The 24,869-nt window shown below is 47.5% G+C and overlaps 1 protein-coding gene across 2 annotated transcripts in view; it reads right to left on the minus strand.

Annotated features, from left to right (window-relative positions):
* Positions 1-23,658, minus strand: part of KIFC2 (kinesin family member C2) — a 36,823-nt gene extending 13,165 nt beyond the window's left edge. Inside the window, exons 1-12 of one of the 2 annotated variants that reach the window (XM_083449011.1) lie at positions 23,617-23,658; positions 20,884-20,971; positions 18,696-18,862; positions 15,792-16,047; positions 14,366-14,553; positions 12,489-12,554; positions 10,849-10,986; positions 9,491-9,688; positions 7,305-7,478; positions 5,008-5,155; positions 4,047-4,177; positions 32-143 (exon numbers count right to left, since the gene is read on the minus strand). In XM_083449011.1, the coding sequence (XP_083305137.1) occupies positions 32-143; positions 4,047-4,177; positions 5,008-5,155; positions 7,305-7,478; positions 9,491-9,688; positions 10,849-10,986; positions 12,489-12,554; positions 14,366-14,553; positions 15,792-16,047; positions 18,696-18,862; positions 20,884-20,971; positions 23,617-23,643 (1,693 nt within the window). In that variant the 5' untranslated portion in view covers positions 23,644-23,658. Of the gene's footprint in view, positions 1-31; positions 144-4,046; positions 4,178-5,007; positions 5,156-7,304; positions 7,479-9,490; positions 9,689-10,848; positions 10,987-12,488; positions 12,555-14,365; positions 14,554-15,791; positions 16,048-18,695; positions 18,863-20,883; positions 20,972-23,221; positions 23,282-23,616 lie in introns of those variants that run through there. The other variant, XM_083449012.1, reaches the window with a different exon arrangement.
* Between the last annotated feature and the right edge of the window lie 1,211 nt (positions 23,659-24,869).

A 24,869-nucleotide genomic window follows, 5' to 3' on the forward strand; every position in this document is an offset into this window, starting at 1 on the left:
CCGCCCCCTGCGCCCTCCCCACTTGCGGCACCTTTCAGCTCCAGGAGCTGGTCGTGGTACTTCTTCCGCAGCTGGACTTCCCGCTGGCACCTCTCCTGCAGCAGGCGGTTGGCCTGAGAGACTTCGCCGATGGCTGAGCACATCTGGGGGCGAGAGGAGAGAGAGGGTGGGATTTTGGTGCCAGCGAGGCCAGCGCCACACGCCGGGCCACAAAACCAGGAGGAAGAACCAGCTGAGAGGGAATCTAAGGTCTAAAGTGGAAAACGACTCCGGATAAGGTGCAAGGAGGACTCAGCATGCACAGTAAAAGAAAAGGGTTGAGTCACTGTTTCAAAGACTGTAGTTAGATGAGAGTTGAGAGGGTGTCAGAAGGGGGTTGAGGAGAGGATGAAACTGCCAATATATATTTTGCCTGCTTTTTTTTTTTGCCTGTACAGTGGTACCTCAGGTTACATACGCTTCAGGTTACATACTCTTCAGGTTACAGACTCTGCTAACCCAGAAATATTACCTCGGGTTAAGAACTTTGCTTCAGGATGAGAACAGAAATCATGTTCCGGCAGCAGGAGGCCCCATTAGCTAAAGTGGTGCTTCGGGTTGAGAACAGTTTCAGGTTAAGTACAGACCTCCAGAACGAATTAAGTACTTAACCTGAGGTACCACTGTATAGTATTATAAACACAAATGGCTCCATATACTTGTCTGTAAAGGAAAACAATACATCATATATATATATATATATATATATATATATATATATGCAGGTTTTGGTGTCCTCGGGTGTCTTCCCGTGTAAAAGTTGGGGTGTCTAGGCGACGTTTCGACGAGGTCTCACTCGTCATCTTCAGGCTGGTGCTTTCGGCTTCTTGTTACTGGAACAGAGCAGGATCTCAGTGTTTGAGTTCTAGAGAAACTAGAGAAACGCCAGAAGCCCAGCCACCCTCCACAACAACCCATGAAACAAACAGTACATAACATATCAGACAGGATCCTCACCTCAACTGAAACCAAAGTACTCTCCAAAGGTTTCAACTTTGCAGTCGCCCCGAGACGCATCCCCACGGAAAACATCATATGCGGAGTCGAAGCTAGCCTAACCAAAATCAATCCAGATGAAGCCAATAAAATCAGACTTGAAGTCACCAACATCCTCTGCTCCAGCAAACCACCCAGAAGCAATTTACACAAAGAAGAACAGAAAGCACTCACCAACCTGAGGAAAGACAACAACATAATCATTCTCCCAGCAGACAAAGGTAATGCCACTGTTGTGATGAACACATCGGACTACCAAGCAAAACTATCAAATCTACTCCAAGACCCTACCTACCAACCTATAAAAACAGATCCCACCACCTATCTGGAAAAAACCACCAAATCCAAAATAAAAGCCTCTCCTATCAGTGAAGAAATCCAGCTAAGAATCATCCCCAGAGAAAAATCATCCAGATGCCCCAAACTCTACGGCCTCCCCAAGATACACAAAGAAGGAACACCACTCAGACCAATAGTCAGCTCCATAGGCTCACCTCTACAAAATCTCGCTAAATTTCTCGCCAAGCAACTTCAGCCCTATGCAGAATCCATCTCTTCACACGTTCCAAACTCCTTCCAGTTCATAGAAACAATAAAGAAGCAAAACCTACAACCCAATGACCTACTTGTGAGCTTCGATGTTGTATCTCTCTTCACACAAGTGCCCATTAATGAAGCCTTGACAGCCATTCAAAACAAATACAATCCCCCCGAATACATCTTGGACCTGACCAACCACTGCCTAACCAACACGTACTTCATCCACAATGGACAAAGATACAAACAGATAGAAGGAGCACCTATGGGATCACCCCTCTCACCGGTCATCGCTAACCTGTACATGGAACACTTTGAAACCAATGCTTTAGACAAGTCAGAACACAAACCCAAACTTTGGCTCAGATATGTTGACGACACCTTTGTAATTTGGCCACACGGGAAGGAAAAACTAGATAGCTTCCTCACACATCTCAACAGCCTACACCCCAAAATACAATTCACTATGGAAATAGAAGCCAACAACCAACTTCCCTTCCTTGACGTCCTAATCTACAAAAAACCTGATGGCTCCCTAGGACACACTATCTACCGGAAAAAAACACACACCAACCGCTACTTACATGCACAATCACACCACCACCCTGCACAAATAAACTCCGTAGCCAAGACTCTCATCTCCAGAACCAAACGCCTGGCTGACGAAGACCACTTGACAACTGAGTTACAGAATCTCTCAAATGTGTTAATTGCCAATGGATACCAGCAAAACAGGGTTACGAAGCTAATCCAAAAAGAAACACCCCCCAAAAACCAAGACACAGAAGAAAACAATGGCATAGCCCTCCTTCCTTATATCAAGGGCACTACAGATAAAATTAGCAAAATCCTCCATAAACACAATATCAAAACAGCCTTTTGCACCAACCAAAAAATAGCCAATATCCTCAGAAACCCCAAGGATAAAATTCAGTTGGAAAACCAAGGGGTCTATGAAATACCCTGCAAAGTCTGCCCAGCCACGTACATTGGACAAACAAACAGACGAATAAATGCACGGATCGCAGAACACAAGAATGCCGTCAAAAAAGAAGAAAAAACTTCCTCTCTTTTCCAACACATGAAAGAAACAGGACACGAAATTAATTTTGCAGATTCCAAATTGCTCTTTAACATGGAACATCACCACAAGAGAATAATCATGGAAGCCATCGAGATAGAGAAACACCCTCACAACATGAACAAGCGTGACGACACATCCCGCTTGCCAGACATCTGGAAATTAGCCCTCCCCACAAAATCTGACACCAGATCCAGAGGCACACAGAACGCCATCACCAATCAACCACACCAGACCCAAACCCAGACCCTCTCCACAGATAAATTACAGACACCATCCAGTAGCCAAACCAGGGTGGCACCTCCGGATGCTGCACCCCCCTGCAATCCCTACACAGATCTGGCTGGCACAGGCCACAAAACCACAGCTCGCCCCTATACACGAAGCCAAGCCAGAGCACAACCAAGTGCATTACAGCCATCTTCTCAGAAAAACTCTTCACAAAGTTCAAGAGTTCAAGACACGAAGGCTTTAGCAACTAATCCACACCTAATGACCCACCTAAGTGGGATTCAGGAAATCACTCAAGAAATCACTCAAGATATCCCTCAAGTAATTAAGGAACAAAAGAAGAAAAGGCACACTAGCCTGGGAACCTCCTCTCTGCCCAGAACATTGGAGGCTATACACCACACCTCCTCAACAGTATTTATAGGAACTCAAACACTGAGATCCTGCTCTGTTCCAGTAACAAGAAGCCGAAAGCACCAGCCTGAAGATGACGAGTGAGACCTCGTCGAAACGTCGCCTAGACACCCCAACTTTTACACGGGAAGACACCCGAGGACACCAAAACCTGCATTCCTGTACCCGTGAAAATCTACGAAAGCATATATATATATATATATATACACAGTGGTGCCTCGCAAGACGAAATTAATCCGTTCCGTGAGTCTCTTCGTCTAGCGGTTTTTTCGTCTTGCGAAGCAAGCCCATTAGCGGATTAGCGCTATTAGCGGTTTAGCGGCTATTAGCGGCTATTAAAGGCTTAAGGGATTAGCGGATTAGCTGCTAAAAGGCTATTAGCAGCTTAGTGCCTTAGAAAAAGGGGGTGGGGAGCAAAAAAAAAACCCCCAGGAATCGCAAGACATTTTCGTCTTGCGAAGCAAGCCCATAGAGAAATTCATCCTGCGAAGCACCTCCAAAACGGAAAATCCTTTCGTCTAGCGGGTTTTCCGTCTTGCGAGGCATTCGTCTTGCGGGGCACCACTGTATATATATATGGAAAAGAAGCATCAACCTGGTCTGTCAGTCTCAATCCATCGCCCCAAGCAGCTTCTGGTCCTACTGCCCTTCTCTGCCCCATGCCGTCACGTAGACTAAAGAGGAGGGGCAGCCCAGACCCCCCAAAAACCCATGCTTGGATCCTCCGCCCCTTGCCCCTGAGCCTCACCTGCTGCCGAGCCTCGTTGAGGGCCGCCTCGTAGCAGTCTGCAAAACTGCGCACCTGCCCACGAAGGCTGCCATAGTCGGATTTCATGCCCCTGAGCAGGGGCTGGAGGGTGTCCAGGCGCTGGCGGACCCCTGGAAGGGGAAAGGAAGAGAAACATTGGCTTGCCATGTTCATAGCCTGCCCTTCCGTGGAGCAGCGTGTCGTGTTTTGAACTCACAACAACCCTGCAAAGCAGACTGGCGGGCCAAGAGAGAAGGCCACACCGGGCAAAGGCATTAAAACCGGATTTCTGGCTCCCAAACCCTTATCTCCTCTAGAACCTGGATGTAGTGTGAGTGATAGCGTGGTGCAGTGGTTAGACAAAGGACCTGCGAGAGAAAAGAGATCAAAGAGGGGTCATTTCTGTTCTTATTTTTGTTGTGTGCTTTGTGTTTTTCATTTGGTAATTTGAGTGCTGTGGACCGCCCCGAATTCTACGGACGAAGGGCAATACTCAAATCAATCAATAAATCAATCAATTAAGACAAAAGGTAAATAAGTGGTTATAGAAATGCGATGAATTTGTAAAAGATATGTGGAAGTCAGAATGAGGGGGGGAAGGAGGTTGATGCTCTTTTTGAGCAGTACTTTAAGTTATGGATTTGTGTCATGAAAATGTAATGAAATATGGAAAACTCAATAAAAATTAGGTAAAAAATAAATAAATTCACTGGGTGACCTGAGACCATCACACTCTCTCAGCATAGTCTACCTTACAGGGTTGTTGTGAGGATTAAATGAGGAAGGGGAGAACAAAATATACCTCCCAGAGTTCCTTAGAGGAACGGGTGGGATGGAAATTCAAGGAATAAATAAATAAAATCCTTACCCAGTTCCCCATCTCTTGCCCCAGCCCATCGTTTGAAATGGGTTTGGGGACACACACACACCCAGCCAAGATTTTGCTCCCCATCCCAGCTACCTGCCAGCTGTTCTCGCAGGTGCCGCAGGTGTGTCTCAGAGCACTGAGAGGCTTCCCGGATCGCCTGTTCCTTCTGCGCCTCCAATTGGTTGATCTCGCCCAGCAGTTCCCGACGCAGACCGGCAATCTCAAAATCATAGTCGGAGATCTGCCAGGGAGAGATCCCGCTTGAGAATCTGGGGGTTCGGGGGACACGGTGCAAGGACCACACAGCTCAGGGGTCACAGAATTGCAGCGTTGGAACAGACCCCCCCCCCCCCCAGGTAGGGTTAGCTAATGCCATAGAAGACAAAATGGGAATTCAAGATGACCTTAGAATATCAGTTCTCAACCTGTGGGTCCCCAGATGTTGTCGGACTACAACTCCCATCATCCCTGAGCTCTGGCCTTGCTACCTAGGGGTGATGGGTTCAACAACATCTGGGGACCCACAGGTTGAGAAAGGCTGGCTGAGAACATGGGTAGGCAAACTAAGACCCGGGGGGGCCCAGATCCGGCCCAATCACCTTCTCAATCCGGCCCACAGACGGACCGGGAATCAGCATGTTTTTACATGAGTAGAATGTGTCCTTTTATTTAAAATGCATCTCTGGGTTATTTGTAAAGGTAAAGGGACCCCTGACCATTAGGTCCGACTCTGGGGTTGCGGCGCTCATCTCGCTTTACTGGCCGAGGGAGCCGGCATACAGCTTCCAGGTTATGTAGCCAGCATGACTAAGCCGCTTCTGGCGAACCAGAGCAGCGCACGGAAACACCGTTTACCTTCCTGCCGGAGCGGTACCTACTTATCTACTTGTACTTTGAGGTGCTTTTGAACTGCTAGGTTGGCAGGAGCAGGGACCGAGCAACGGAAGCTCACCCCGTCACAGGGAGTCAAACCGCCGACCTTCTGATCGGCAAGCCCTAGGCCCTGTGGTGTAACCCACAGCGCCAGCCGCATCCCCTGGGTTATTTGTAGGACATAGGAATTTGTTCATCCCCCCCCAAAAAAAAATATAGTCTGGCCCCCCACAAGGTCTGAGGGACAGTGGACTGGTCCCCTGCTGAAAAAGTTTGCTGAACCCTGCCTTAGAAGATTAGAGAACTGGGTACAAGCTAACAAAATGAATTTCAGTAGGGGACAAATGTCAGGTTCTGCGCTTAGGCAGGAAGAACCAGATGTGCAAATATAGGATGGGAGAACACCTGTCTTACTAGTAGCACATGTGAAAAGTACCTAGGGGTCTTGGCAGACCACAAGCTGCCAACAGTGTGATGCAGCAGCAAGGAAAGCTAATGTTATTCTAGGCTACATCAACAGAAGTCTAGTGTCCAGATCAGGCACAGGCAAACTCTGGGCTGCATCAATAGGAGTATAGCATCTAGATCAAGGGAAGTAATAGTGCCACTGTATTCTGCTCTGGTCAGACCTCACCTGGAGTACTGTGTCCAGTTCTGGGCACCACAGTTCAAGAAGGACACTGACAAACTGGAACGTGTCCAGAGGAGGGCAACCAAAATGGTCAAAGGCCTGGAAACGATGCCTTATGAGGAACGGCTAAGGGAGCTGGGCATGTTTAGCCTGGAGAAGAGGAGGTTAAGGGGTGATATGATAGCCATGTTCAAATATATAAAAGGATGTCACATAGAGGAGGGAGAAAGGTTGTTTTCTGCTGCTCCAGAGAAGCGGACACGGAGCAATGGATCCAAACTACAAGAAAGAAGATTCCACCTCAACATTAGGAAGAACTTCCTGACAGTAAGAGCTGTTTGACAGTGGAATTTGCTGCCAAGGAGTGTGGTGGAGTCTCCTTCTTTGGAGGTCTTTAAGCAGAGGCTTGACAACCATATGTCAGGAGTGCTCTGATGGTGTTTCCTGCTTGGCAGGGGGTTGGACTCGATGACCCTTGTGGTCTCTTCCAACTCTATGATTCTATGAAACTCCACCCTCCAGATGTTTTGGGGACTACAACTCCCATCATCCCTGACCACTGGTCCTGTTAGCTAGAGATGATGGGAGTTGTAGTCCCAAAACATCTGGAAGGCCGAGTTTGCCTATGCCTGGTCCAGATCAAGGGAAGGAATAGTACTGCTCTGTTCTGCCTTGGTCAGGAGTCCTGCATCCAATTCTGGGCACCACAATTTAAGAAGGATGTTGACAAGCTGGAAGGTGTGCAGAGGAGGGCAACCAAGATGATCAAGGGTCTGGAAACCAAACCTGATGAGGAACGGTTGAAGGAGCCAGGTCTGTTTAGCCTGGGAAAGAGGAGACTGAGAGGAGATAGGATGGTCGTATTTGGATATCTTCATCTCGTTACCTTGTGCTTCAGCCTTGCTGTCATTTCCTCAGAGCTCTGCAGTTGCTCTGCCAGCTGTTGGCATCTCCCCGCCTGGGCGTTCAGCTGCTCCGTCAGGGCGCGGTTCCGTTCCTCGGCCTCTGCCACAGCCTGGAGGCTACGGGGGGAGTCCACCTCCACCGTCTTGGTGATATACTGCAGGGGGGGGGAGCTAGTCAGGGTCTGTGATGAGATAAGACCCTTTCCTCTGCAAGGTGGGGGAACGTGGACGACAGACAGGCAAAACGCAAGTAACTGGGTGTTGTCGATGTTCATCGCTATTCCAGGGACAGACCTTTGCCTCCTGAGCGAGGACGAAAATGGGCACTTCCTCCTAAATATTGCCTATTTTCACAATAATTCATTTTAGTGCAGCTGCTTTCTAGGGATCTTTTCAGTAGGTTCCCATATAAATATAGGTTTTATTATTATATTTTTTATTTTTAAATTTACTTATTTGGTTTTTCAAATTGCAGTTTTACAATCACATATCCAATGTACAACGTAAAGGCAAGATTCCCAAGAATCTCCTGGATTTCCATCCTCCCGTTTGTGGGGCCTATTGGTAAACATTTCCTCCTGCGTCTTTTATGACAATCCAAATCCGTTATATCTAAAATTCACCATTAAACTACAAGTGTTCTTCCAAACCTACAAATGATTTTAACTGTTTACAATTTCTGAATCTTCCGGTCATTTTTGCCATTTCGACAAAAAGGTTTTATTACCATCAGTGCTTTTCTTCTAGAGAAAAAGGCGCTGGTACCATGTACCCCTGAATAACCCACAGAAAAAAAACCACGATTGTGGGATGTGAAACACAAGTACAACATTCCTAGAGTGAACATGTTTACACATGGGGAGGAATGTTTGTCCAGCCAACAGGTAAACTTCCTGTTTCCTTCTGGGTTGGGACAGACTTCCTCTGCATGTGACTAGAGGTGGGCGTGGCCTCACCTGTGCAGGTAATGACAAAAGCACAGGGCAGGGCAGCCATCTCTCTCTCTTTCACCACATGCGTCGAAGAAGCAACATCTGCTTAGCCAAAGATGCTTCCAGCCAAGAGAGGACAAAGGGACTGTCTTCTTATGAGATAGTTTCCAGGTGTATGCTACTTTTCTAAGCTAAGTCTGCCTTCTGGGATCCAATCGTGAACAGAATGTGAGTGAGTAAACTCTTTTTATACTTTTATAGAAGACTGGTCGTGTCTTATCTTTTATGAGGGAATAAGGGGGAAATAAGCAAAAACTGATTGTTAATGGGTTAAAGTGGAAAATTTAAAGTTAGATTGTGTTAAGATAAATTATAGAACAAAAAATTGAGAAAGAGGGAAAGGATTTGCTGAATTAGCTAATTTGAACTAGAATACAAAAAAGGGAGGTGTGAGGAAGTCGAGGAATCAAGTAAATGAAAGATAAAGATATGGAAATTGGATGTGTTTTTAAATGTTTCTGTTTTTTCTTGTTCTCTTGATGTATTGTTTTTTCTTTCTATTTTTGATGTATTGTATGTTAATTTTTTATTGTTTTTTTTCCTCTCTCATACTTTTTTCTGTAACTATAAAACCTCTAATAAATATTATTATTAAAAAAAACTTTTCTAAGCTAAGTCTGCCTTCTGGGATCCGATTGTGAACAGAAAGTGAGTAAACTCTTTTTATACTTTTGTAGAAGACTGTGTTGTTTCTTATCTTTTATGAGGGAATAAGGGGAAAATACCAGAACAGTTATTATAGAGGCTTTAGAGAGCCTGAGAAAACGCATCCGCTGTGAGTTTAAAAAGGGGGAATGTTACTCTGCTAAATTGTGAACTTGTTAACACAAGCTGGAAAGTCTATTATCAAACAATATATCCTCTCCTGCATCCCTGAACATTCCCACAATGGTGATGATGATGCCCTCCTGACCCGGCACTTTGTGCAGGGCAATGGCCCACACAGCCCTAAATCCGGCGCTGCCTGTTCTATCCTTTGTCCTCCTCCTCTCTTCCCCTCTCTGCCACTTCTCCTTCCTTCCTTCTCCCAGGAAAGTGCCCTCCCAACAGGCCAAGTAGAGCAGAAACTTGGCCTCTCTCCTGGGGAGGAAGGAGGTCTCTTTCAGAAGCCCTGGGAGTGGCGCTTGCCCTCTAGCAGCCGGAAAGGGGTCCTTGAGAGAAGGGGCAGCACTCACCTGCACTTCAGGGGGGCGGCTCTTCTGCGCCTCCAGGGAGAGCTGGAGCCCTCGCAGGCGTTCGTCCAAGTGGCGCACCTCCTCCTCCTTGCGCCACTGCAGCCGGTCCATCTGCACCTCCAGGGACATCAGCTCCTCCACCTTCTGCTGCAAGGTGGCCTCCAGCTGCTGCACTTTGGTGCGGAGGTCCTCGTTCTCCTGGGAAGAACAGCGTGGGAATGTTCAGGGAGGCAGGAGAGGATATATTGTCTATTAACATCCTTCCTAACTTGCAGTTCACACGACAAAAGGAAGATGGAGAAGAGAAAAGAGAGAGAGATGGCTGCGTGCCTTGTGCTTTTGTTTTCCTTGTTTTCCTAGAGTGGACATGCAAGGGGATGTTTGGTCCAGCCAGTCGAAAACTTCCTGTTTCCTCCTGGGCTGGGACATACTTCCTTTGCATGTGACTAGAGGTGGGCATGACCTTACCTGTCCAGGTAACAAAAGCACAAGCCACGCAGCCATCTCTCTCTCTCTTTTTGACTTCCTCACATCATTGGAGGAGCATTTTAGCTAGAGGTGCCCTGTTGGCTTTCAGCCAACAGAGGACAAAGAGACTATCTCCATACAGGATGGATTCACATGTATATATCTGTAACTAAGTCTGCCTTCAGGGATCCATCTGTGAACTGATGATGATGTGAGTAAAGTACTTTTATATATCTTAAATAAGATTGTGGCATGTTTATTCTTTTAAGAGGGAAATAAGGGATCTTACCAGGAATCTATATTGAAAAGCTTAAACAAGCCTGCAACCAGCTACCCACTCTGTGTTTAAATAATAATAATAATAATAATTTTATTTATACCCCTCCCTCCCCAGCCAAGACCCAGCTAAGGGCAGCTAACACCAGATATAAAACAATTGATTGAAATACAACTTTAAAAAACAAGATTAAAATACGACATTAAAATGCAGCCTCCTTTCAGTAGAAACTCAAATCAAAAACTTTTTTGAGGAGGAAAACGTTAAAACTCCGCTAAGTTATAGAACTTGCTAGTGCAAGTTAGGAAGGATATTAATAAACAATATATCCTCTCCTGCCTCCCTCAACAGTCCCAGAAAATTCAGGTCTGGAAAGGACAAAATAAGAGAGCCCCCTTGGTGCAGTGGTTAGAGCGTTGGACTAGGACCAGGGAGACCCGGGTTCGAATCCCAGTTGACCTTGGGGGCTATTCGCTGCCTCTAGGGTTGCCATATTTCAGAAAGTAAAAACCAGGACACCCTGAAAATGGTTGTGCTTTTTTTTTAATGGAAGACCCTTGCAGGGCTATTGTGGGGATTAAAGGAGAAGGTGGGGAGGAAGGGGGTCTCTCACCTTCACCAGCTGTGCAGGGGGCTGCGCAGAGACGGTGGCCAGCTGCTGCAGGAGCCCCTGGGTGATATTCAGGCTCTGCTTCAGCCCTTCGTTCTCCACCGTCAGGTTGTGGATCCGCTTCTCCGAGTCGGTCACTCCCTGGGGGGTGGGAGACAAAAAAAACTGAGGGTTTCCTTTACAAAGGGTTCCCACCACCACCTCTATAATTCCAGAATTATAGAACCCCAAGGGCATCTATGGTTTTCCCAGTAGTGATGTGTGGAAGTGAGAGCTGAACTATAAAGAAGGCTGATTGCCAAAGAATTGATGCTTTTGAATTATGGTGCTGGAGGAGACTCTTGAGAGTCCCATGGACTGCAAGAAGATCAAACCTCTCCATTCTCAAGGAAATCAACCCTGAGTTCTCACTGGAAGGACAGATCCTGAAGCTGAGGCTCCAAGACTTTGGCCACCTCATGAGAAGAGAAGACTCCCTGGAAAAGACCCTCATGTTGGGAGAGATGGAGGGCACAAGGAGAAGGGGAGGACAGAGGACGAGATGGTGGGACAGTGTTCTCAAAGCTACCAGCATGAGTTTGACCAAACTGCGTGAGGCAGTGGAAGACAGGGGGGCCTGGCGTGCTCTGGTCCAGGGGGTCACGAAGAGGCGGACACGACTAAACGACTAAACAACAACAAAGGGCATCTAGTCCCACCCCCTGCAATGCTGGAATCCATAGCTGTCAACTTTTCCCTTTTCTTGCGAGGAATTCTATTCAGAATAAGGGAATTTCCCTTTTAAAAAAGGGGAAAGTTGACAGCTATGCCGGAATCACTGCTCTCTTTGCTTCCAGAGGGACTGTCTCCTTATGAGATAGTTTCCAAGTGTATGTAACTTTTCTAAGCTAAGTCTGCCTTCTGGGATCCAATCGTGAACAGAATGTGAGTGAGTAAAGTCTTTTTATACTTTTATAGAAGACTGGTCGTGTCTTATCTTTTAAGAGGGAATAAGGGGGAAATACCAGAACAGTTCGGGATGTGGGTGGCGCTGGGGTTAAACCACAGAGCCTAGGGCTTGCAGATCAGAAGGTTGGCAGTTCAAGTCCCCGCGACGGAGTGAGCTCCCGTTGCCCGGTCCCTGCTCCTGCCAACCCAGCAGTTTGAAAGCACGCCAGAAATGCAAGTAGATAAATAGGTACCGCTCCGGCGGGAAGGTAAACGGCGTCTCCGTGCGCTGCTCTGGTTCGCCAGAAGCGGCTTAGTCATGCTGGCCACATGACCCAGTAGCTGTACGCCGCCTCCCTCGGCCAATAAAGCGAGATGAGCGCCGCAACCCCAGAGTTGGTCACTACTGGACCTAATGGTCAGGGGTCCCTTTACCTTTACCTACCAGAACAGTTATTATAGAGGCTTTAGCGAGCCTGAGCAAACGCATCCGCTGCGAATGAATTTAAAATGGGGAATGTTACTCTGCTAAATTGTGAACTTGTTAACACAAGTTGGAAAGGCTATTATCAGACAATATATCCTCTCCTGCATATATCCAGAGTCCTGCACTGTTTCCCACCCCCCTCTATGGGTGCTGCCCCACTACCCAGGCTCAGTTCTCCCCGGTCCCGAGTGCGAGGGCCACGGGGGCAAGGGGCTCCAGCTCTCCTCACCGTGCCCATGCGAAGCCGTTCCAGCTCCTCCTCGCGCTCCTGGATCTGCTGCTTCAGTCCCTGGATCTGGTGAGGAAGGAAGAACAGGAAAGTCACCCTCCCTCTGCCCCACACTCCCTCGAACCCCACTCTTTGGGCAAAGGCAGCAAACAGACCTGCCTCATCTCGTCAGGGTCTCCTTCGCACAGGATCATAGACTTGGCATCTTTCCGCAGACAGAACTGTTCCGCCTGGCCTTTGGTTTGGACTCAGTCTGACCCTGATGTTTCCCTCCCCTTATGGTCTTGATCTATCGGCTACCTTTAATATGAGGCAGCATTTTAAATTGCATTTTAACCTGTATTTTAAATTGGGGTTTTGGGGGGGGGGGCATTATGTTTTTACTGTGATTTAATTGGTGTTAGCCGGGGAGGGCGGGGTATAAATAAAATTTATTATTAAGAAAATTATAAACGTTTGAAAACGTTTGTAGGCTTGAATCGAAATGTTTTGTAATGTAAATATAAGGAACTGATTTACCGATAATAAGGTGAAATATTATAATTTGACAACAGGAAAGTAAATGCTTATAGAAATGCAAAAAATATGGAAAGTTATGTGGAAGTCCGAAAGAGGGAGGGAACAAGGTTGATGCTCTTACAGAGTAATATATTAAGTCACAGAATTATGTAACAAAATGTGAATATGATTTAAGTGGAAAACTCAATAAAAATTAATAAAATAAAATAAAATTTATTATTTATTATTGTTGTTGTTGTTGTTATAGAATCAGAGAATCGCAGGGTGGTAAGGGATCCCTAAAGGTCCTCTAGATCACCCCGCCTTGCAATGCAGGAACAAGTATCCTTGCCTCTCTGGGGTGCAACCAGATTGGGCAGCTGAGCAAAAAGAAGGCAGAGTGCAGCCCTCGTGGCTAGTAGCCGCCAATAGTAGTAGCAGTAGTAATAATAATAAATAATAATAATTTTTTATTTATACCCCGCCCTTTCCGGTTCAGACAACCAGGCTCAGGGCGGCTAACAACAAATTTAAAACACTTAATTGATGCTAAAAAAACCCAGCATAAAATACGGTATAAAACGTGAATAACAATAAAATAAAAAATCAATTTGGGGGGAAATTCATCCAATAAGCATTAGATAATCCCCAGGGCTAGCTGGCTGAATTGGACCTACTTGGGCCAGCGAGGAGACCAGGGGAGAATTAGCTGTGGGATCCCAGAGCGGGTGATCTTCATAAAAGGGGAGGAGGAGGGAAGGGAAGGGAAATAAAAGATCAGGCTAAGTTCAAATTAAAGGCCAGGCGGAATAGCTCTATCTTACAGGCCCCGTGGAAGGAGGTTAAATCCTGCAGGGCCCTGGTCTCATGGGACAGAGCATTCCACCAGGTCGGAGCCACCACTGAGAAGGCCCTGGCCCTGGTGGAGGATAGTCTGACTTCCTTAGGGCCCGGGAGATCTAAACTATGGTTGTTCATGGACCTTAAGGTCCTCTGGGGGCAGACCAGGAGAGGCGGTCCCGTAAATACGAGGGCCCTAAGTAGTAGTAGTGGTAGTAATACTTTTATTATTTATACCCCGCCCATCTGGCTGGGTTTCGCCAGCCATTCCAATAGCCCTCTCCTCCTCCAATCCTCTTTTAAAGCCCCTTTGGTTGCTGGCCACCACTGACTCCAGTGGCAGGGAGTTCCGCCGTTTAACTACGTGCTGAGCAAAGAAGCCCTCTCCGGGTGGGCCCCATTTCACAGCGGCCTCGGCAGCTAGCTTGGCCAACATTCAGGGACGATGGGAACCGCTGGCCACAACGGCACCCAGAAGGCAGCGAGACCCGGCCCCTGGCGACTACCCCCAACGCCCCCCCCCCGGCCCTCCGCCTCACCTGGTGGTGGAAATTCCCAGCCAGCCGCTGCTTCTCTCTCTCCCGCACTTCCGCCTGCTGACGGAGACCTGTCACCTCTTCTGACAGCCGGGTCCGCTCGCCCTGGAGGGTGTTGATGGACTCCACCAGCTGGTGCACCCCGGCCGAGGCCACCGGGTAGAGCAGGCAGGCTGAAGGCAGCTTCACCCCTGAGGAAGAGGAGGAGAAGGGATGGAGCCCCGGGAGATGCCACTGCAAGGAATCGTTCAGCTTTCAAGGAAAGCTTTCAGAATACAGTGGTGCCTCGCAAGACGAAATTAATCCGTTCCGTGAGTCTCTTCATCTTGCGGTTTTTTCGTCTTGCGAAGCAACCCTATTAGCGGCTTAGCGGCTATTAACGGCTTAGCGGCTATTAGCGGCTTAGCGGCTATTAACGGCTTAGCGGCTATTAGCGGCTTAGCGGCTATTAACGGCTTAGCGGCTATTAACGGCTTAGCGGCTTTAAGAAAAAGGAAACAAACTCGCAAGATGTTTCGTCTTGCGAAGCAAGCCCATAGGGAAATTCGTCTTGCGGAACGACTCAAAAAACGGAAAACTCTTTCGTCTAGCGAGTTTTTCATCTTGCGAGGCATCTTGCGAGGCATTTGCAGGGCACCACTGTACTTAGAATTAGCCAAATTGACAGATATAAGAAGACAAAAACCAAAAAGTGAAGTGGAAAAAGAATGGGAGTGCCGAAATGGATACCTCAAAAGCCAAGGTTCGAGGACAGAAATCTGGCTGAGTCTGGAATAACCTTGTGAAGTGAAAGGATAAGAAAGAGGGATCTATATCCAGATGTTAGGATAGAGATGATAAGGAAAACAGGAAGACACAATGAGAGGTAAAGGAGGTCTGTGGGATTGCTGGAAGTCAAGGTTTTGTTGTTGTTGTTGTTTTAGTGTTTATATTATTAACTTGTAAGATATGTATTTTTTTATTTTAGTTGTTGCTTTTTTAGTTTTTCAAATGTTGGTTTTTGTGTGTTGTGCATTGTTATTGTTATGTGTGGAAAATACCATATTTTTTGCTCTATAAGACTCACTTTTTCCCTCCTAAAAAGTAAGGGGAAATGTGTGTGCGTCTTATGGAGCGAATGCAGGCTGTGCAGCTATCGCTGAAGCCAGAACAGCAAGAGGGATTGCTGCTTTCACTGCACAGCGATCCCTCTTGCTGTTCTGGCTTCTGAGATTCAGAATATTCTTTTTCTTGTTTTCCTCCTCCCAAAACTAGGTGCGTCTTGTGGTCTGGTGCGTCTTATAGAGCAAAAAATACAGTACTAATAAAACTTATTTAATAAAAACTTAAAAAGGGGAAAGTGCTCCAGTCGCCTAGCCCGGTCGGGGCAGAACCCATTACTGAGCCCAGTCGCTGCACATCGGTTGAAAGCCATACTGACATCTCTCACCTTCGTGCATCTTCTCCAGCAAGCCTTGCTGCTCAGAGATGACTCCTTCCAGGCTCTCAATGAGGCTCAGCTTGTCCTTCACCCGCTGGCGATAGGCCCTCTTGAGACCCCTCAGCTGCTTGCGGCGCCGACTCTCCTCCTTGCGCAGGCGGGAGCGATACTCCCCGGCCTGCTCTTGCAGCTGCTGCATCTGCGCATAATGCTCCAGGAAGGAGAGGAGGTGGGAGAGGACCGAGAGGAGAGGCGACTCGGGAGGCTGGGGGCGGGACGGAGGAGGACCCGAGGAGGAGAGCAGGGCGGGAGACAAGAGAAAGGTCAGAAAAACAGCAACATATTACAGAGAATCATATAACTCTGGAGTTGGAGGGGAACCCAAGAGTCATCTAGCTCAACCCGCTGCAAGAATAACAACAACAACAACAACAACAACAACCTCCTGGGGTTGCAACCACTGGGATTCAATAGCATCCCTGCTCTGGAGGCAGAGCAGAGCCATCCTGGCTAATAATAATAATAATAATTTATTATTTATACCCCGCCCATCTGGCTGGGCTTCCTATTAAAAGCTCCCCTAAAGAGGGCTGCCTTCGGATGTCTTCTAAAAGTCTGGTAGTTATTTTTCTCTTTGACATCTGGTGGGAGGGCGTTTCACAAGGTGGGTGCCACTACCGAGAAGGCCCTCTGCCTGGTTCCCTGTAGCCTCACTTCTCACAGGGAGGGAACCGCCAGAATGCAATACAAGAATCACAGCTAAAGAACCTCCAACACGTGGCCAGCCAACCTCCGCTAAAAAAATTCCAACGAAGGAGAGCCCGCCACCTTCCAAGGGAATCTGCCCTACTGCCAAACAGCTCTTACAACCAGAAAGTTCCTCCTGATGTTTAGTCGGAATCTCCTTTCTTGTAACTTGAAGCCATGGGTTCGAGTCCTACCCTCCAGAGCAAAAGAAAACAAGCTTGCTCCATCTTCCATGGGACAGCCCTTCAGATATTTGAAGATGGCTATCCTATCTCCTCTTAGTCTCCTCTTTTCCTACACCCCAACTCATGGGTAGGCAAACTAAGGCCCGGGGGCAGGATCCGGCCCTTCTCAATCCGGCCCACAGACGGTCCAGGAATCAGTGTGTTTTTACATGAGTAGAATGTGCCCTTTTATTTAAAATGCATCTCTGGGTTATTTGTGGTACATAGGAATTTGTTCATTTTTTTCCCTTCAAAACCTAGTCCAGCCCCCCACAAGGTCTGAGGGACAGTGGACCAGCCCCCTGCTGAAAAAGGTTGCTGGCCCCTGTGGCCCAACTCCTTCAAGCGCTCCTCATCAGGCTTGGCTTCCAGACCCTTGATCGTCTTGGTTGCCCTCCTCAGCACACCTTCCAGCTTGTCAACATCCCTTTTAAATTGTGGTGCCCAGAACTGGACACAGGACTCCAGATGTGTCTGACCAAGGCAGAATAGAGTGGTACTATGATCTGGTGTTGCAGCCTAGAATAGCATTAGCTAGTTTTCCTGCGGCATCACTTTCTGCTTAACCTGTGCTAAGTTCGTCTTCTACTTAAACCTCCTAGATCATGGGTAGGCAAACTAAGGCTCAGGGGCCAGATCCGGCCCAATCACCTTCTTAATCCGGCCTGCGGACGGTCCGGGGTTCAGCGTGTTTTTACATTAGTTGAATGTGTGCTTTTATTTAAAATGAATCTCTGGGTTATTTGTGGGGCATAGGAATTCGTTCATATTCCCCCCCCCCAAAAAAAAAATATATAGTCCAGCCCCTCATAAGGTCTCAGGGACAGTGGACTGCCCCCCTGCTGAAAAAGTTTGCTGACCCCTGGTTAAAGCTCTGGTTTTCCCAGTAGTGATGTATGGAAGTGAGAGCTGGACCATAAAGAAGGCTGATCGCCGAAGAACTGATGCTTTTGAATTCTGGTGCTGGAGGAGACTCTTGAGAGTCCCATGGACTGCAAGAAGATCAAACCTCTCCATTCTGAAGGAAATCAGCCCTGAGTGCTCACTGGAAGGACAGATCCTGAAGCTGAGGCTCCAAGACTTTGGCCACCTCATGAGAAGAGAAAACTCCCTGGAAAAGACCCTGATGTTGGGAAAGATGGAGGGCCCAAGGAAAAGGGGACGACAGAGGATGAATCAGTTCATTTCCCCCAAAAAATATAGTCCGGCCCCCTACAAGGTGTGAGGGACAGTGGACCGGCCCCCTGCTGAAGAAGTTTACTGCTCCCTGTCCTAGATCCTTTCCACATGTCCTGTTGGCAAACCAGGGGTCCCCCATCTTTTATTTATCCATCCAATCATTCATTTTAACTCCACATTTAATTTCATAGAATCATAGAGTTGGAAGAGACCACAAGGGCCATCGAGTCCAACCCCCTGCCAAGCAGGAAACACCATCAGAGCACTCCTGACATATGGTTGTCAAGCCTCTGCTTAAAGACCTCCAAAGAAGGAGACTCCACCACACTCCTTGGCAGCAAATTCCACTGTCAAACAGCTCTTACTGTCAGGAAGTTCTTCCTAATGTTGAGGTGGAATCTTCTTTCTTGTAGTTTGGATCCATTGCTCCGTGTCCGCTTCTCTGGAGCAGCAGAAAACAACCTTTCTCCCTCCTCTAGGTGACATCCTTTTATATATTTGAACATGGCTATCATATCACCCCTTAACCTCCTCTTCTCCAGGCTAAACATGCCCAGCTCCCTTAGACGTTCCTCATAAGGCATCGTTTCCAGGCCTTTGACCATTTTGGTTGCCCTCCTCTGGACACATTCCAGTTTGTCAGTGTCCTTCTTGAACTGTGGTGCCCAGAACTGGACACATTTAATGTTTTCCACAAGGCCACTTCCCCCGGTTCCACCACAGCAGAACAGAAGTGAAATGGATTTGGGGTGGGGGCACTCACCTTTCCACTGGCCGGGTCTTTTTCCCCAAGGAGGCTCTTCATGGCAGCCTCCGCCTTGAGGGACCGGAACTCAGTGAGCGGAGTCGGGGCGTCCCCCAACCCAAGGCCTTCCTCCTCTTCCTCCTCCTCCTCCTCCGTATTGTTGCTTCTGTCGCTCTCTGAGCTGCCTGCCAAGAGAAGAGACCCCTGGCCAGGGAGAAAAAGCACCAACCGGCAGCATCCTCTCTCAGGGGTTGACTCTCCCCATCAGAAAACCTGTTTTTGTTCCTGGGTGGGGAGAGACTGTGGGGTGTGGCGCCCCCAACCCAAGACCTGGGGACGGAGCCCAGCAGTACAGAGTCTCTCCCAAGATGTTTGGACAGCCAAACATCTGAGTTGATTCCAGAATCGCTGCACACTGGACAGGACAATTGCCCTATTCATGATGAGGATGACTCCATCCTCAAACTGTGGGGTGTGAGCCCTGAGAGGCAGTCAAGTACAACACTCCAACGGGTGCAGAATGCCGCGGCGAGACTCCTTACGGGGTCCTCACTGCGGGATCACATTCACCCGGTGCTATACCAGCTGCACTGGCTCCCGGTGGAGTACAGGTTCAGGACCAAGGTGCTGGTTTTGACCTTTAAAGCCCTTTACAGTGGTACCTCGAGTTAAGTACTTAATTCGTTCCGGAGGTCCATTATTAACCTGAAGCTGTTCTTACCCTGAAGCACCACTTTAGCTAATGGGGCCTCCCGCTGCTGCCACACCACCGGAGCACAATTTCTGTTCTCATCCTGAAGCAAAGTTCTTAACCTGAAGCACTATTTCTGGGTTAGCGGAGTCTGTAACCTGAATCGTATGTAACCTGAAGCGTATGTAACCCGAGGTACCACTGTACGGCCTAGGACCCTCGTACCTACAGGACCGCCTCTCCTGGTATATCCCACGGAGGACATTCTTCAAACAAAAACATATTGGAGATCCCGGGCTACAGGGAGGTTAGGCTGGCCTCAGCCAGAGCCAGGGCTTTTTCAGCTGTGGCCCCGACTTGGTGGAACGCTCTGTCCCAAGAGACTAGGGCCCTGCAGGACTTGACATCTTTCCGCAGGGCCTGCAAGACAAAGCTGTTCCACCAGGCCTTTGGCCAAGGCACAGTCTGACCTCCTCCTTCGGTAATCCTCATAGAACTCTAGCCCAATGGTTGCCATTAATTTGACTCTGAATTGATTTTGGAATGAATTGATTTTAGAATGTTGCGTTACTTTTATCGTTGTTAGCTGCTCGGAGCCCGGCTTCAGCTGGGGAGGGCGGGATATATATAAAATTATTATTATTATTATTATTATTATTATTATTATTCCTTGAAATGCTAGAGAAGACATACAAGGGAATGTTTGGTCCAGCCAGTCGAAACTTCCTGTTCCTCCTGACTGGAGCATCCTTCCTTTTGCATGTGACTAGAGGTGGGTGTGGCCTTACCTGTCCAGGTAACAAAAGGACGAGTCACGCAGCACCCTTCCCTCTTTTTGACTTCCTTCTTTGTTTGACCAGCTTTTAGCTAGGACTGCTCTGCTAGGTCTCAGCTAGCAGAAGCACTGGGATTATTCCCCCATATGGGGTAGATCCGCATGTACATATTTGTAGCTAAGTCTGCCTTCAGGGATCCAACTGTGAACTGATGTGAGTAAACTTCTTTTATTAACTTTGAATAAGATTTATTCTTTTAAGAGGGATTCAAAGGGAATTGTATACAGTCATACCTCGGGTTACAGCTGCTTCAGGTTGCCTTTTTTTGGGTTGCGGACCGCTGAAACCCGGAAGTACCGGAACTGGTTACTAAATTGTTATTTGCGCATGCACAGAAGCGCTGAATTGCAACGCTGCGGGTTGTGAATGTGCATCCCGCACGGATCACGTTTGCAACCCGAGCGCCCATAGTGAGAGGCTCACACGAGCCTGCAACCAGCTATTTGCTGTGCATGTAAAAAGGGGGATGTAACTTTGCTACATAAAGGAACTTGCTAGCACAAGTTAGGAAGCATATTAATAAACAACATATCCTCTCCTTCCACCCTGAACATTCCCACATATACAAGGCCCTGTTAGGGAGGACAGGAAGACTTTGGGACTAGCCAACCATTCTGGGCTACCCTAACTTCTGCTGCTGGAGGTGGGGGGGGGACAGGGAGGGGTCCGGGTGACTTACTGTCCAGTTCACTGAGCTCCTTCCAGGGGTCTTTGCTCAGGGCTTTCTTCGCCCTCCTTGATTGCTCCATGGAAAAAGCTTTGCAGTCCTACATGGGGTGGAAGCAACAGGAGACAAAGTGTAAGAACATCTTTAAAAATATATAGCAACAGGAAATGGAGAGTGTTTAGGGAAGCTTTTAATGTTGGATGTATTACAGTATTTTAATTTTTTTTTTGGAAGCAGCCCAGAGTGGCTGGGGAAGCCCAGCCAGATGGGTGGGATATAAGTAATAAATTATTATTATTATTATTATTATTATTATTATTATTATTATTCCCAACCTTTTTTTGCCCATGCCCCAGCTAAGCATCTCTAAAATCCTGATTCCCCACCCCATCCCGGTGACATATAATTTGTATTATTCAAAAAGTGAACTCCTTTTTTATAATATTTTTAATTGATTTTCAAAGATATAATATACAGCATAAAACAGTACAAAATCCAAATATCGTGATTACGTTGAATCTTCCTGACATCCCCCATCCCTTCCAGGGGTCCTTTTAATTCTATTTTCAACTACATATCAGTCCTTCAAAAAGTGAGCTCCTTTTCACATGGAGGAAACCTAAAAGGCCATTAGCTGTTAATAACTCATTCTCGAATTGCCCCACTGTGGGGCGTATGCCTCACATTGGGAATCACAGTCTTAGATGGAAACTAAGAGCAAGGCTCTGTCATGTCTGGACTGAACACTGGGAAACATCAGCCGAGGGAGAATAAATGGCTATCTCTCTAGATTGAACATCAAGATATTATGAAGAAGACTTGCTGGCACACCTAATGGATGGATAGTTCGAAGTCACTTTTACTTATCTTTATTTTGTGGGAATGTTCAGGGTAGCAGGAGAGGATATAGTGTTTATTAATATCCTTCCTAACTTGCACTAGGGAGGCGGGTGGCACTGTGGGTTAAACCACAGAGCCTAGGACTTGCCAAACAAAAGGTCAGTGGTTCGAATCCCCGCGACGGGGTGAGCTCCCGTTGCTCGGTCCCTGCTCCTGCCAACCTAGCAGTTCGAAAGCATGTCAAAGTTCAAGTAGATAAATAGGTACTGCTCTGCTCCTATTAGGTCCAGTCGTGGCTGACTCTGGGGTTGCGGTGCTCATCTCGCTTTATTGGCCAAGGGAGCCGGAGTACAGCTTCCGGGTCATGTGGCCAGCAGGACTAAGCCGCTTCTGGCGAACCAGAGCAGCGCACGGAAACACCGTTTACCTTCCCACCAGAGCAGTACCTATTTATCTACTTGCACTTTGCCGTGCTTTCGAACTGCTAGGTTGGCAGGAGCAGGGACCGAGCAACGGGGCACGCGGGGATTTGAACCGCCAACCTTCTGATCAGCAAGCCCTAGGCTCTGTGGTTTAACCCACAGCGCCACCCGCGTCCTGAAAGAACGTAACATGAAGCAGACATAACATGAGGTATGACTGTACACAGTATCAGTCCTGAAGGCAGGCTTAAAAACTTAAAGTTACAAATAGCAACATGTGGATTTACCCCATATGGGGGACAATACCTGTTCTGCTGTTGGCTGAAAGGCAACAGAGCAGTCCTAGCTGGAAACAGATAAAAGGAAAAAGAGAAAAAAAGGGAGGGGGTGCTGCGTGACTTGTCCTTTTGTTACCAGGACAGGTAAGGTCACGCCCACCTCTGGTCACCTGCAAGAGGAAGGATGCTCCAGGCCAGGAGGAATAGGAAGTTTCGACTAGCTGGACCAAACATTCCCTTGCATGTCCACTCTAGGAAAACAAGGACTGTTGTACTTGACTGCTACCAGCGGATCACATCCCACATCTTTCTACATTATTATTACTCTTATCTTTCTCTCAGTATTCTATTCTATTTTATCTTACTGTATGACCACCAACCTATGGTAAAGGTAAAGGGACCCCTGACCATTAGGCCCAGTCGTGGCCGACTTTGGGGTTGCAGCGCTCATCTCGCTTAATTGGCCAAGGGAGCTGGCATACAGCTTCCGGGTCATGTGGCCAGCAGAACTAAGCCTCCTCTGGCGAACCAGAGCAGCGCACGGAAACGCCGTTTACCCCCCCCCCCCGCTGGAGTGGTACCTATTTATCTACTTGCACTTCGTGCTTTCGAACTGCTAGGTTGGCAGGAGCAGGGACCGAGCAACGGGAGCTCACCCCGTTGCAGGGATTCGAACCGCCGACCTTCTGATCGGCAAGTCCTAGGCTCTGTGGGTTAACCCGCGTCCCTATCATTGGCTACTATAATAATAATCATAATAACAACAACAACAACAACAACAACAACAACAATATAGTAATATAGCAATACTTCTGAAGGCCAATTGCTGGAAACCCCAGGAAGGCAGAGTTGCTCTTGAGTTCGAATCCTGCTTGCAGGTTTCCCTTTAGTTGGCCCCTGTGAGAAGAGGACGATGGACTAGATGGGCCCCTGGCCTGATCCAAAAGGTTCTCCTTATGTTCTTAGCAGGGGCCACAGGGCCTTAGAGTTGTCCGTGAGGTGCGTACGTGAGGAAATCATGGCGTTGGAAAATAACCGGCGACGCCTGGCCTCACCCTGCCTCCACCCCCAACATCAGCTTCTCTAGGATTTCTGCCCGTTCCCAAACAATTCCCCCCCCACTCCTGGCTCCGACGCTTCGTTTCTCCCACAATTAGGGGCCCTTTCCTGGCAGGGATGCTCTGATGGGCTTCTGCCAAACCAACCGTCACTCCAGGCAGCGAAAGGAGCATTAGAAATGGAAGCTGTCACAAACACAAACACCCCTCCACTTTCCTTGACAGAGTCGATTGCTCTGTCAGTGACAGAGATTGTGAGGGTGAGATTCCTCTCTCCTTGTATTTAAAGTCAAAGCAGAGGCAGTTGTGAATTTGCATGCATTTAAATGACAGGGTGCGTGAAACTGAGGAATGGCCCAGAGTTCATTTATTCACACACACACACAGTGTCTCTCTAGCAGACAGGCCTCAAATGCCCCCCTTCCCGTCAGCTGTAGCTGCCTGGCCACCCTAGTAGGGAACCAGCTCCGTTTCCACGGCGACAGGCGCCATGGAAACCGCATCACTGAGCGATGGGCCTGTTTGTCAGAGGCCTCTGCCTGGTGATGAGCAGATCCAGATTTATCGCTCTCTCCACACATGGCAAGCAACGGACGGGCATCTGCCCTCTGGGGTGAAATAGCGATGTGGGAATAAATACTTTAAAGGGCAGGGAAATAGGTAATATTTATTAGATGTTTTATAGTTACAAAAAGAAAAAAGGTAAAGAAAAACAATACAAAAATTCAACAAACAATACATCAAAAATAAAAAAAGAAACAGTACAACAAAATAACAAGGGGAAATAAACAAAAACATTTAAAAGCACATCCAAATTTCATATCTTTATCTTTCATTTGCTTGTTTCCTCGACTTCCTCACACCTCCCATTTTTGTATTCTAATTCAAATTAACTGTTTCAGCAAATCCTTTCCCTCTTTCTCAGTTTTTTGATCTATAATTTATCTTAACACAGTCTTGCTTTCAATTTTCCACTTTTGCCCATTAACAATCAGTTTTTACATAATCCTTAATAACACTTCTGCTAAAACCATATAACTTCATTCCAGGATTCTTCTAACATTCATTAATTTTGCAATTTTTCTGTAAATATAATTTAATTCTTTTCCAATCTTCCTCCATCGACTCTTCTCCCTGGTCTCGGATTCTGCCGGTCATTTCCGCCATTTCCATGTAGGAAAGGGCAGGGAAATAAAGAGCTCTTGCAGGAACGGCTGCTGTGGAGCGGGACTGACTTAAGGGGTCGATTTGAGCCTGGCTTAGCAGCACTTAGCTCTGAAATCTTTTTTATGCCACTAGGAGATCTTTTTCTGCCTCGAATTCCCTCGAATTCCCTTCTGGGATACCTTTCGAGGGGAAATGGGCAGGGGAAGGAATGTTAGCTTTGTGCAGTGGGCTAG

Source organism: Podarcis tiliguerta (assembly GCF_965153285.1).
Source record: "Podarcis tiliguerta genome assembly, chromosome: 7".
NCBI lineage: Eukaryota > Metazoa > Chordata > Lepidosauria > Squamata > Lacertidae > Podarcis > Podarcis tiliguerta.